At 43.9% G+C, this 12034-nt stretch overlaps 1 protein-coding gene across 6 annotated transcripts; it reads right to left on the reverse strand.

Moving 5' to 3' along the window:
- Nucleotides 1-1476: 1476 nt before the first annotated feature.
- Nucleotides 1477-11209, reverse strand: si:dkeyp-69b9.6 (zinc finger protein 384). Of its 6 annotated transcripts, none has more exons than XM_056380626.1 (4): nt 10776-11209; nt 10261-10373; nt 5365-7892; nt 1477-5118 (listed from the first exon to the last, which is right to left on the reverse strand). In XM_056380626.1, the coding sequence occupies exons 3-4, from the start codon at nt 7436-7438 to the stop codon at nt 2738-2740; spliced, it is 4455 nt and encodes a 1484-aa protein (XP_056236601.1). In that variant the 5' UTR covers nt 7439-7892; nt 10261-10373; nt 10776-11209; the 3' UTR covers nt 1477-2737. The 6 variants fall into 6 exon arrangements, with proteins under 6 accessions (XP_056236601.1, XP_056236602.1, XP_056236599.1 ...); XM_056380627.1 differs by having other exon boundaries at nt 10246-10373; XM_056380624.1 differs by having other exon boundaries at nt 10772-11209.
- Between the last annotated feature and the right edge of the window lie 825 nt (nt 11210-12034).

Raw genomic sequence — 12034 nt, forward strand, 5'->3', positions numbered from 1 at the left:
TCCACAGAAAACGTGAGTGTGCCGTTTTTTCAGGCGAGAGGAACGCTTCAGCACGTTGCCTCCCGGTGTACAATAGCTGTTCCACATCACGTGTATCAGGCACGCGGAGACCAGTCCTGGCCGCTCGCGGCTCTGGCTCCGATTGGCTTCGGTAATTCGTCGCTCCGCCCACGAAGAGCTGTTATTGGCCAGAAATAGGTCGAACATACCCGCCCGCTCGGATTCCCCTCATGCATGCCCCTGCCGCGTGAGGCCAGTTCGAAACACAAAAAGCGCGAGGGCTGTCTAGTCTATACTGTACATGCAGAGCACATGCAAAACATAGCGCGCCACAAGAATCCGCCTCTTTGTGTGTTTTCCAGAGTTGGCATGAAGGAGTTGACAAGTAAATGGCTGGCGGACTGAAGTCATCACATATCAAAGCTTTAGTGGTTATAGAGTCCATGAATATTATGAAATAAAAAAGAGAGTAATATTGAATGTAACTGTGCAGCTGATGTGGGACCCCAAAACTGTAACCACCTGCCCCCACCACCTAAGGCAAGAGTGGGTATGAATCATCATATTTTATGTTTACAAGCAAAACAGATGGATTTTATCACCAATCTGAATGCAAACAAACACACGTGTGCCCTAAAAATAAAAGTTAACATGTCCCACATATCAACTCCATCACTTACAGGTCTAGCAAAATCACAACATTGTGGCTGAACACTCAAACTATCAAAGACTGAACTGCAGCTGATTTTCTATCATGAAATTATTGAATTGCAATGACAGAAAGGGTGTCATTACCAAATAATCTTATATTTTAAAGCATTGAATTTATAGTTGACACAAATGAATAATCACATGAACTGGATTTAATTCCTATAACATACTAATTTCTGGACGGTGCCATTTTATCTAAATGTAGCTAAATTTAACTGCTCTTGAATACCGAGTAAAGCTCAAGCATTTTGTTTACTTTGTGGCATTTATCTTGTAGTAAACAGCAGGCAGTCCTATAATTCACACAGTCATACAACACTCTCCCATCCACCCCCCTATCAGTGCAAAATCCATGTGACTGCCTCACTCATCCACACCAGGCCAACAGTACGGTATAAATGAGTTTCTTACTGCCATCTTGTGGAGCTAGAAGTGAAGGGTTTTACACAGCCATTTATTTCAAGTATAGTGATAATATACTGTAAATTTGAATGATTGAAAACCGTTCTTTTACATTGGAGTAATCTGGCCAATAACATAGGTAAACCTAAGAACTTTGATGAAATTTATTGGTATATCAACTACATCCTGAAATCCATTTAATTCACAGAGTGATATGAAATTCACAAAGGACATAAAGCTAAATATTATTGTAAAACTTCAATACTGACTTTGGTAACAGTTACATCTTAGTTATGTTCATTGACTAGCAGTTTGCACCATCTGTGTGGGTAACTTTGAATCAGAAATGAAAGGGAAAACAAATGATTACACTTAAGGTTTATTCATTGCTGAAATATAATCAACTACTGACTTCTCAGTAAATAATGTGATAGAAATCTACTAAAACTATCATTTTTCTTTAGAAGAAAAAAAAAACAAGGCTTGACAGGGGTATGAACATTTCATATGTGAATAAAGTGACAATATGTACTTAAAACTTATTTTTCTTTAAAAGAAAAAAAAACAAGGCTTGACAGTAAGAATATGATTGCAACTCAGCAAAAAGTAAAATGTAGAAGGGGTTAAGTATAAGATTGGCATGAAGACTGATTGGGTTACACACATAAATACATGGAATATTATTTTTGTTTCTATTATGATAGGTCCTTGTCTTTAACACACCGTGAAGTACTGTAGAAATAATCACTGCTAAAAAGAGCATACAAATAACATGAGATAAACATGTGTTACAGTCCACTTGTTTAACCTGTTTTCAATCTCTTGGTATAAAAGCTAAGAATATCTCAAATAAATGAAGTAAAGTGAACATAATAAGCAAGGCTTTTTGTAAGTTTCTTCATTTTGGCAGGAGAGGGATCCTTGTAATGCTAATTACCAGCAACTTTGACATTTTATCTATATGTGATTAAATCACTAGGGAATATAGAGTAACTTTCAAATCAAGTTTTACACTACAAACTTCTGGGGATATACTGAATAAACCATCACATACTGTAGGAGTGATTTCACAACCTCAGCAAAAAACTTGACCAGAGAACAAACATGCACTGACAAACTATCAACAAAGGTCTTTGTCCCCATGTCCCTACTCCTAATAAATGCACTTTACATTTTAAAAAAATCCTCAGAGCCTCTACGTGAACAACAACAAGACAAAGTACACAGCAGAGACGTTTATCATACAGCAAAAGGTGTAGCAGGGATTCTAGTTATGGGGAAGATACATTAGCAGGTCATTTCACCTAAACTTGTCTATTAACTGCACAGTGTCAGCCAAGCATAGTGTCAATGCACTTAAGGGGTTAATGATCCTATGCAAACAGTCTTTGTAGACACCTTCCAATATAAACTGGAAGAATTTCTGGTGATATTATATAGGATGCTCTACAGTAGTTGTTAACACACTCATTCTAATAGTCAGCAGAGTAGATGTCAACGGAGACATGAGACAAATTCTCCTAAAGGCAGCATTTGCCTTTTCATGTCCCTTTTTTTTCTCACTTTCCCATTTTAGAACTGAAATATCCCTCTTGTATGCCACTCTTTTCAGATACCAGGATGTTCAGTATCTGTATGGTCCCTGTAAGAATGGCATTTCCTCCTGACCCTCGCAGGTCTGTCTCTCTCCTGGTCTCTTTGAAAGCTTCAGCCTCTTCGCATCTCCTCTCTGCAGTCCTTTAGCCCTGCGGCGGCAGGACACCTTGTGCCTGTGGAGAAGCGTAGCATTCCAGAAGCGAGCGGAGCAGCGTCGGCAGGAGAAAGTCCCTCTGGCACGATGGGAGGCCCGATGGACGAAGGCTGCCAAAGGCCTGTGAGACTGCTTCCCGCATACACTGCAGCTTAGTCGCTCCTGAGTGGTCGAGGCTTTTTGTGGGTGTTTAACTGCCATGTGAACTAGCAGTCCCGCCTTACGGGAAAACACAGAATTGGGGCATATAGGACAGCCGAAACGTTTCACAGGGACCTTGAGAGACGACAGGATCTGCACCTTCATTCCCCCAGTGTTGACAAGCTTATACCCACCACCACCTGATCCTCCTCCACGCCTAATTGTCAAACGAAGAGAGCCTTGTTTTTTATTCAACTGCCCTCTTATAGTACAACTTATCTTTCTCTTCTTTTTGCTTCCATCGAATCTGACTAAATCTTGGGATTCCCATTTATTTTCCCTCCAATCTCTCCTGTCGGACTTTTTTTTTTTCTTCTTGTGGCGTCTCATTTCATCGTTTGACAACTGGATGCTGCAGTCGAGGTGTTGGTGGGGCTGGGTACCTGACTGATGATGAGGATGATGGTGGGAGTGATGATGATGGTGATGCAGATGATGATGTTCAGTGGAGGGCAGTTCCGTGAGGGGCTGGAACGGGGCTGTGGTGTGCAGCGTGCGGCTACGGGATCCAGCTGGGTATATGTGCTCTCCTTTCACCCCGGCTGGGGAGTGTGGGTGCTGAGGGGGCATGATTGTAGAGTTTGGAGGCAGAGGCTGGGAGTAAGTCGGGGCATTAGAGGTTGAAGATTGGGCTGCTGCAGCATCATAAAAGAGTGGAGAGTAACCAGCTGGAGGCTGCGGGGGCGCCTGTTGGTGGCTATGAGTGACGACGCTAAGACTCTGCCCTCCATGGCCCTCTGTGGAGGGAGCCATCTGTAGCAGGACATTGGTGGCAGCCTCGCTCTCTGATGTTGACTGATTAACATCACTCCCACCTCTGTTGTCTCCAGACCCACTGCTGCCCTCTTGCGGGTTAGACGGCTCAGCGCGGGTCATCCCATGCTGTGACTGCCTATGTCGAGTGAGGCTGTTGGAGTAGGCAAATGCTTTCCCACATACCTCACAGCAGAAGAGCTTTTCACCCCCGCCTTCATGAACCGTTTGGTGATGAGCAGTCAGGTGGAAGTGATGGCGGAAAGACTTCCAACATATAGCGCAGGTGTAGAGCCGAGGCGGAGGTGGGGGCTGTGGTTGGGGTGGGGGGGGAGGCTGTGGCTGAGGGTTGGTGTCTTGAGGCTTGACATCTTGAGAGTGGGGGTAAGAGTAATAGGAGGAGGTGCTTGGTGCTTGGTTCTGGCTCCTGTCTTGGGCCACGCTACATTGAGGGTTTGGGTTAAAGCTGTTAAGGTTCTCCGCAGCTGGTGTTGTGGGCACCTCTTCCAGCTCCCCTTTCTGGTGGAGTTTGCTGTGCCTCCTGAGGCTCTGGGAGTAACCAAACTCTTTCCCACAGATGCTGCATTTGTAATTCTTTGCCCCAGAGTGGACTGTTTGATGCTTGCTAAGGTGAAAAGCCTCTCTGAAATACTTTCCACAGACAGTGCAGTGATGGGGCTTTTCTCCAGTATGGATGCGGTCATGCCTGCGTAGGGTCTCGCGACGTGCAAATCCCTTGCCACAGACACTGCAGAGGTGTGTGCGTGGGAGCCCACTTGGCCCCATTCTGGGGGTGTATTGCCTACGTTTTGGGGGCTGTCCACCGGCTGCAGGATCTTTCTTAGCTCTGGGTTTGCGGGGACGTTTTGGTTTGGAAGTAGGATTCTGTGGGTTGCTGCTCATAGCCTCCTGGCTCCCACCACCTCTGAAATTCTTATCCATACCAGATGTGGATGAAGGTGAGCCCAGAGGACCTAAACCAAGACCACCTAGTAGACCTCCTATGATGTCTCCCCTATCATCCCCTCTATTTCCACTGTTACTAGCTGCTGTTATAGCAGAGATTGCATTATTGACAGAGCTAGTGACATCATCCTCTGAGTCATCCAGTAGAGAAGAAAGGGGCAGGTGGGGCTGTTGCTGCGGATGGTGGTGCTGGCTGTGGCTCTGTGAGTGTGGATGCAGTGTTGGGGCCAAGGGTGCCTTTCTCAGAGCTGGGCCCGCCATCCCACTTCCACAGGGGGAGGCACCAGAGTAGCATGGAGATGGATTACCTTGAGAACGGTGGTCATCATGGTAGCCTGTGTAACGATTCCGAGAGTAGTCAGTGGGGTATTTACCATCTGTTCTGTCCCTGTCATTTGAATTCCCTCCCCTTCCAGACTGATACAGACCATCACATCCTAAACCTGATTTAGGTTCTCCTTCCCCCACAATGATTACACCATCTTCTTCCTCAGTTTTCCCATAAATAACCCCTCTATTGCTCTGATAAGTTCCCCCTCCTCCATTACCTCCTCCACCCCCTCCCCCGACTCTGTCCTCACCATCAGTTCCTGTCTTGCTGCCCCGTTGTTTGGGTCCCCTACCTGGCTTGCCGCAGGTGCCTGAGGCAGCATGGTTGAGTAGAGAGGTGCTCTCACGGAAGGAACGACCACAGGCGGGACATCGGAATGGCTTTTCCTCATGTATCTTCTCATGGCGTGTCAGTGACTCTCTACGATTAAAAGCCCGAGAGCAGGTGGAGCAGCCATATGGGCGGGCTGAAGAGTGTATAACACCATGTTGCAGGAGGTGCCCTTTTTTCTTAAAGCCTTTGCCACAATCAGGGCAATGAAATATTTTGTCTGGGCTAGGACAAGAATTGGATGAGGGTTGGGTAGTTTCTTGGGTCGAATGGGGAAGGCTTGGGTCAGGCTGTGCTTTAATGTGAACAGGGTTTGGGCCAGTAGTGGCAGTATTGCTAGTACCTGCTGTGGTTGGCTCATGCATGCGCAAATGCCTGCGAAGGCTTGAAAGGTGAGGGAAGCTTTTGCCACACTCCCCACAGCTATAAACGGGCTCTGAATCTGAGTCTGTGGGGTTGGGCTGCATTGAGCTCTGGTTATCAGATTTAGAAAGGTGAGAATCATTAGTAACCAGTACTGAGGCAGCAGTGGAAGAGGGAGCAGAGGAGGAGGAGGAAGAAACTACTGATGAGGATGAAGATGATGAGGCAAGAAGGGATGATGGGTCTCCACCCATGTTTGACATACCAACCCCACTCCCAATTAAAGCTGGAGGATGACCATGACTCAGCCCTCCATTACTACTAGAGCTGGGATTACCACTGTGGCTGCTGTGGCCATGATTGCTACTGCTATTACTACTGTTATCAGATTTTCTCTGTGGCAAATATCCAGCCATAGCTTTCTTCCTCCTACTGCTGCTGCTACCACTACTACTACTTCCACCTCCACTGCTTTCCCCTTTACCATCATCCTTAGATAAGGATAAATGAAGTGGCAAGGGGAGGGGCAAACCTGCTTCCTGCTGCATCAGAGAAGCTATTTGATTTGATGACAGTACAGGGATGCCCTGGAAGTCAAAGCCACCTAGGGATGAGGGTTGGGAGCCTGGGTGGAGCGGGTGGTGAGGATGAGAATGAGAGTGAGGATGAGAAAGGGTATGAGGTGGAAGCTGTTGCTGCTGGGGAGGCTGCTGTGAAGTCTGCTGTGGCTGGGTAGTGGAGTGGCCATGTGAGTGAGAGGAATGCAAAGCAGGAGGCGGAGCGAGGCTAGTACTAGGCTCCCCACCTGTCTGACTTAAACCAATCCCTAAGTGGTTATGAGTTCCCTGTTGAACAAGAAATTGTTCTAAACTAGCATTAGTAGGCACCCCAGAAAGAAAATACTGATTAGCAGCTAACATGCAACTAAACTGTTGGTGAAGGCTCCGTGCATCAGACTGGGCCCCAACCAACTGGTGTCCCAATGAGCTGACTGCACTGCTGCTGGAGGGGTTATTAGAGGTGGCCACAGAGGTTGAAGGGGAAGGAGAGGAAGAGGAGGGACCGGGTGATGCCTGGGGGACAGAGAGGCCAGGATGCAGAGGAGGAGGGGGTGGAGGTGCTGATGTTACTAATCCTCCTAATCCCCCAGCACTCCCACTACTGCTACTTCCCCCAGCAAAGTGCTCAAAGCGGCCTACACCTGGGTGTAACTGCTCCTGTGCTAGTGCTGCCTCAGACGGGTGGAAAGAGCGCAGGAACTGTGGGTAGCCTGAAGAATGGCTTGAGCTGCTGCTGCTCATCTTGCTTGACTTTGAACGAGAGCTCTGAGATGAGGAAGGCTGTTGTTGTAAAGGTGGGGGAGGAGGGGCACTCATCTTGGCAAAAATGGAGGCAGAATCAGAAAAGGCGTTACCTCTAGACCCCTGCAGGGGGCCCAAGCCAAGTCCAGACAGAAGAGCTCCAGAAGACTCAGCCTGCTGCTGCTGCTGCTGCTGGAGTTGATGCTGGTGAAGTTGCACTTGCTGTTGATGCTGTAGTTGTCGATCTAAACCAAGGCCTTTGAACTGGTGGGCCTGGTGCCCACTTAACATCTCTATAATGTCCAGATTGTATTTTCCAAATTGGAACATTTCCCACTCACTGGCACATGGGGGTGCAGGGGCCAAACCTCCAGCGCTAGGAGCGGCAACAATGATCCCACCACTGACTGGTGAAAGACAAACAAACTTTACCCTAAGGGTGAGGTTATGCTACTTTTTTCAGAACTACTTGAAAGTCAGCTTAAATCTTAAGTTCGTTTCTCCAGATAGTTTACTTCTGGTGCTGCTACTCCCTCTTGTTCATCCACTGCCCACACTCTACTTCCAAAATGAGTGGGGTAGCCAGGAAGATGAGTTTATGATCAAAGGCTAAAAGTGTCTTTTTGACAAGTAGATGAGTTCCACCTAATTTCAAAATTGCTTAGAATAGCTTTATTGAGAAGCAGTTCAAATGACTTCTTCTTGTTTCCTTTGAGAGTAACAGCGTTGATATTTTCCTTCATCTAAGATTCCTCATCCGTGTTCAGCCAAGAAGTTCCTATAGCTGGAAAAACAAAATTCAAAACAGACATGAAAGTCATAGAGGGGAACAAGGCTATTATTTATAATAATATTTCACTTACTGTCTCTTTGATATTAGGTCAAAGGCGAATAGGCCTTTAACCTATAACGAGGTGCCCCATCCCCCATCCATGTATTGTAACATGACAAAATATAGAAAAGTATCCCACATTCAGTGGATAATTTAAATTCATTCAATATTGTTATTACAAAGTCACAGTACTCATGCTGACAAACAGTGTGACACAAGCCATCAAGGAGATGATATAAATTATATTTTTTCTTCTACATATATATATTTCATACCACAAATTAATACTTGATATATTAAGTTTTTGTTATCGCTTTTTGTTTATTCAGCACTTTGTCTACCAAAGGTTTATTATTATTGTGAGCCAAATCACCACTCAGCTTATATGAGAAATGTGATCAAGATACACTTCAATTTCTAGTTACAACGGAAAAACTGTACATTCTAACTTATGTCAGGTGAAGTAATACAAATCTGAACAGTTCAGGATATCTCTTTATAGATATTCCTATTTTTACAATATAGATATTCAACATTTTATATTTTATAATAACTTACCATGATGTGGTTCTGCTGGATTGCAGCACAACCAGAATTGTTGCATGAATGCCAATTCTTTTTTTTCTTTAGGTTCATATTTACTAAGGAGGCAAAAGTTATTTTCAACATTCTTACTGTTTAATGCAAAAAGCTGGTCATACCAGGTTTCTGCCACAAAAGCAAGAGAAAGGAGGCAGAGGTTACTAATTTATCAAAGCTACTTTGGAGATTTTATTACAATATTGAACACTGGCCTACCTACCCCCTTTATTCTTATATGCTGCAGCAGTTCTGTGATGTACAGTATTTCAAATATTTATTGAGGAGGAGGCACAGACAGAACACAGTGAGGCGTGGCAGTGTTGTATGAAAAACCACATAATACAGCAGATGTCTTGCTTTTGCGTAAATGCAGGTGTGTGTGTGTATGTAACTGATTATTTGGATTATACCCTCACTACTTACACTGGTGGCACCCCGGCTACATTTTACCACTTGTGCAGTCACAATTCTGCAATTCATGACTTGTAATTGTTACCACAAAGAAAGTTGACCGTTTCCCAGTCGACAGTTTGTTTTATCAGGAGATCCAATATCACTTGAGCAAAGATGAAACAATGCATTTGCAAACTTGCAGTCATTAAAATAACACCTCTCATACTGCAATCCATGTTTCAAGTAGAGTCAGATCAAAACAGTTGATGAAGACAGGCTGTACTGCAATGTGTCTTTTTATTTATTATTCTTTGAAAACATATGTTTTTGTGGCTTTTATGGTTTTACTGTTGCACAGTGTTTGCCCTCAGGGTGCGCACAACATTTTGAAAAAAATCAACCATCATAATGGCATAAACTAAAAAGACCACCGTTGGCTCAGTTTAGGAAGTTTTTGTGTCCCTTGTTTTCCTTTTCAGCAATAAAATATTCATTAGTCATTAGTATGGCACCACACATCAGAGAGCAATTATAATGTATTCAAATGCAGGTCAAACTGCTGATTATTTTCATCCGATCCTTGTTTAGAACTTAAGTTAGCACATTTTCTAGCCCAGAGGTGCACCATACTTGCAGTAATGACTTTTTACCAGTGCCCTGCCTCATTTCTTTCTTTGTTTATTACCAGACCAACTCAATGGGAAGCAGTGAGTTCTTTAAACAACAACAGTCAGTTTCATTTTTAGTCTAAAATCTAAAATCAGTCCACATAATGTCAAAATATGTGGGGTTTATTTTTGCTTCATAAATGTTATCATAGAAATATTTGCTGTGGGCCTGAGTAGGGTAATTACACAGTGTCAGAAGCTGTGTATTACCTTATCATAGGTCAAGAGCTGATATCAAGTTAAATCCAATCATACTGCACATACTTCATTCTGGCTACAGTTCACTTTGTATTCTGATACATTTGTATTCATATCAAAAGCACTTTGCTACTTGGTGCACTACTCTGTGAGATACTACATCGTTTTTCTTTGTACTTGTACTCACTATGTGCAATGGAAATAATTGAATCGTATCTAAATTATCACCATCTACCAACAATAGATTAAGTCTATGCAAATAAACTACAAATCCAGTTAAATGCACTTATCATATCCAAAAAAGGGGAGAATAGAAAATGTAACTGTTGCATTATGCATAATTCTTTAATTACATAAAGGTAAGTTGTTGTCTACGTTAAAATTTCACACTATGTTACTTGTTAAAAGCCTGAAAGTACACTTGCTGTGGTAGAATCACTCACTTTGAATCTCATTTTGCTCACCTCGTAAAATCTTACCGTTTCCTCTAATCGATGCGATGAACCTAGCGGGGAGTGAGCTCCCCTGGTAGATGAGGGAGATAATCTATCGCATATTTGACTGCCTCTCATTTTAATGTAAATCAGCAATCCTGTGAAGAGGGACAGAAATGCTCAAATTAACATCAGTATCACACTCACACTCCACAATGTAAACATTAGCAGTACGTTTCAGGCGCAAGTAATAACGGATGCACTAGAGGTGGCATCCTGTAATAGTATTGGCTAACATTTCGAGAAAAAAAAAGAAAACATTGGACGCGCTTGGATGCAAAACTTCACGGTTCTCCATTGCATCATATTTTTTACACTGGCTCAGCGAGTTTAGCAATTTGGTGCCACACGCAGTCTGGAAAACCACATTTCCACGGTTGCTAACGTTAGCCATCAATCCAAACCACATCATTAAAAGCATTGCCGACTACCGTTAACATTACGATGCTAGCGTTAGCATATACATCTGCGTAACCTATATTCGGCAAATGTTTACCTACGCATCCAGTTGCGGAGCACGGTTGCAGATGGATGAGGCCTGTCACGCCTTCTTCTGACTGCCTAGCTAGCTATCACCGCTTCCATTTCTGCGTGCTGTTTTCCAGTCGTTAGCCAGAGCCATTTTCACTGATGCTGAGCTGGGTGAACGCGTACACCGTGCCCCCCAGAAATCAACGCCGACGGGTACTGCAGCCGCCTCCTCGCCATTTCATTTCGATAGTTTGCGCTGGCAGGGAGTTTTTGCTAAAGATTTCGACGGCCGAGAGGGATTTGGATGGTCGGTGATAATATTTTTGGGTAAAAGTGAGTGACGTGTGCTCCCTTAACATTGGTCCTTTCCGGCCCTTGTAATATTTCCGGGTAGCACCAGCGGGGCTCACGACTGATTCAATGTTTGGTTACACACTGGGTTAAAACGGGGATCCTCGTCCACAAATGTTGCATATTCAGACAAACTGCGCCGATTCCACCACAACAACCCCGTGTCCCAATATATGAAAAGTTATCCAGTGTCGGTGGGAGGTCAAGGACCCCCCCCCCCCACGCTAAACGATGGCTGATACCTTATGGGCCTATTTTTCTCGAGGAAAATTATATCTGCAGGCTGTAACATTTCATGAAAATAGACATCATTAAGTAGAAAAAGAGAAATCTTATTTTATCTCTTATAAAAGATATTTCCCAACTTGTGATGCAAGATCTTATTAATTGGGGATAAGCACAAGCCAAACACTAAGTCCTATGCAAAAGTTGAAGACACTAAAAGTCAGGAGAGGATGCTTTCAAAACTAATGTCATCAATAGTTTTTATTTATCAATTGACTCCATAAGTGCAGTAAACAGAGTGGTGTGACCACGCTTTGCCTTTAGCACCAGTTCATCCTAGATATACAAGGTACTTGACAGGTGGGTTGTTTTCAAGCTTCTTAGAGAACTTCAGTTCTTCTGTGGATTTTCAGGCCGTTTCAATGTCTTCTGTCTCATGTGATCCCAAACTGACTCCATGATGTTTAGATCAGGGCTCTGTGGAGGCTCGACCATCTGTTGGAGGACTGTTGTTCTTGTCTTCTTGTTGATTTGTCTGTGTGGCTCTTAATCTTTGGGTTCACTGTCATTCTGCATCTTATAATCTCTAAAGTGTGTGTTTGTAGAGATAAAATCTGGCAATGTGATGGTAGCTTCCGTGAAGAAGACATTCAGGGCATGATCCCTTATTTTCAAGTCTATCTGAATTAATAAATGCCTCATAGACATATGT

The sequence above is a fragment of the Seriola aureovittata genome, chromosome 7, assembly GCF_021018895.1.
Source record: "Seriola aureovittata isolate HTS-2021-v1 ecotype China chromosome 7, ASM2101889v1, whole genome shotgun sequence".
Taxonomy (NCBI): domain Eukaryota; kingdom Metazoa; phylum Chordata; class Actinopteri; order Carangiformes; family Carangidae; genus Seriola; species Seriola aureovittata.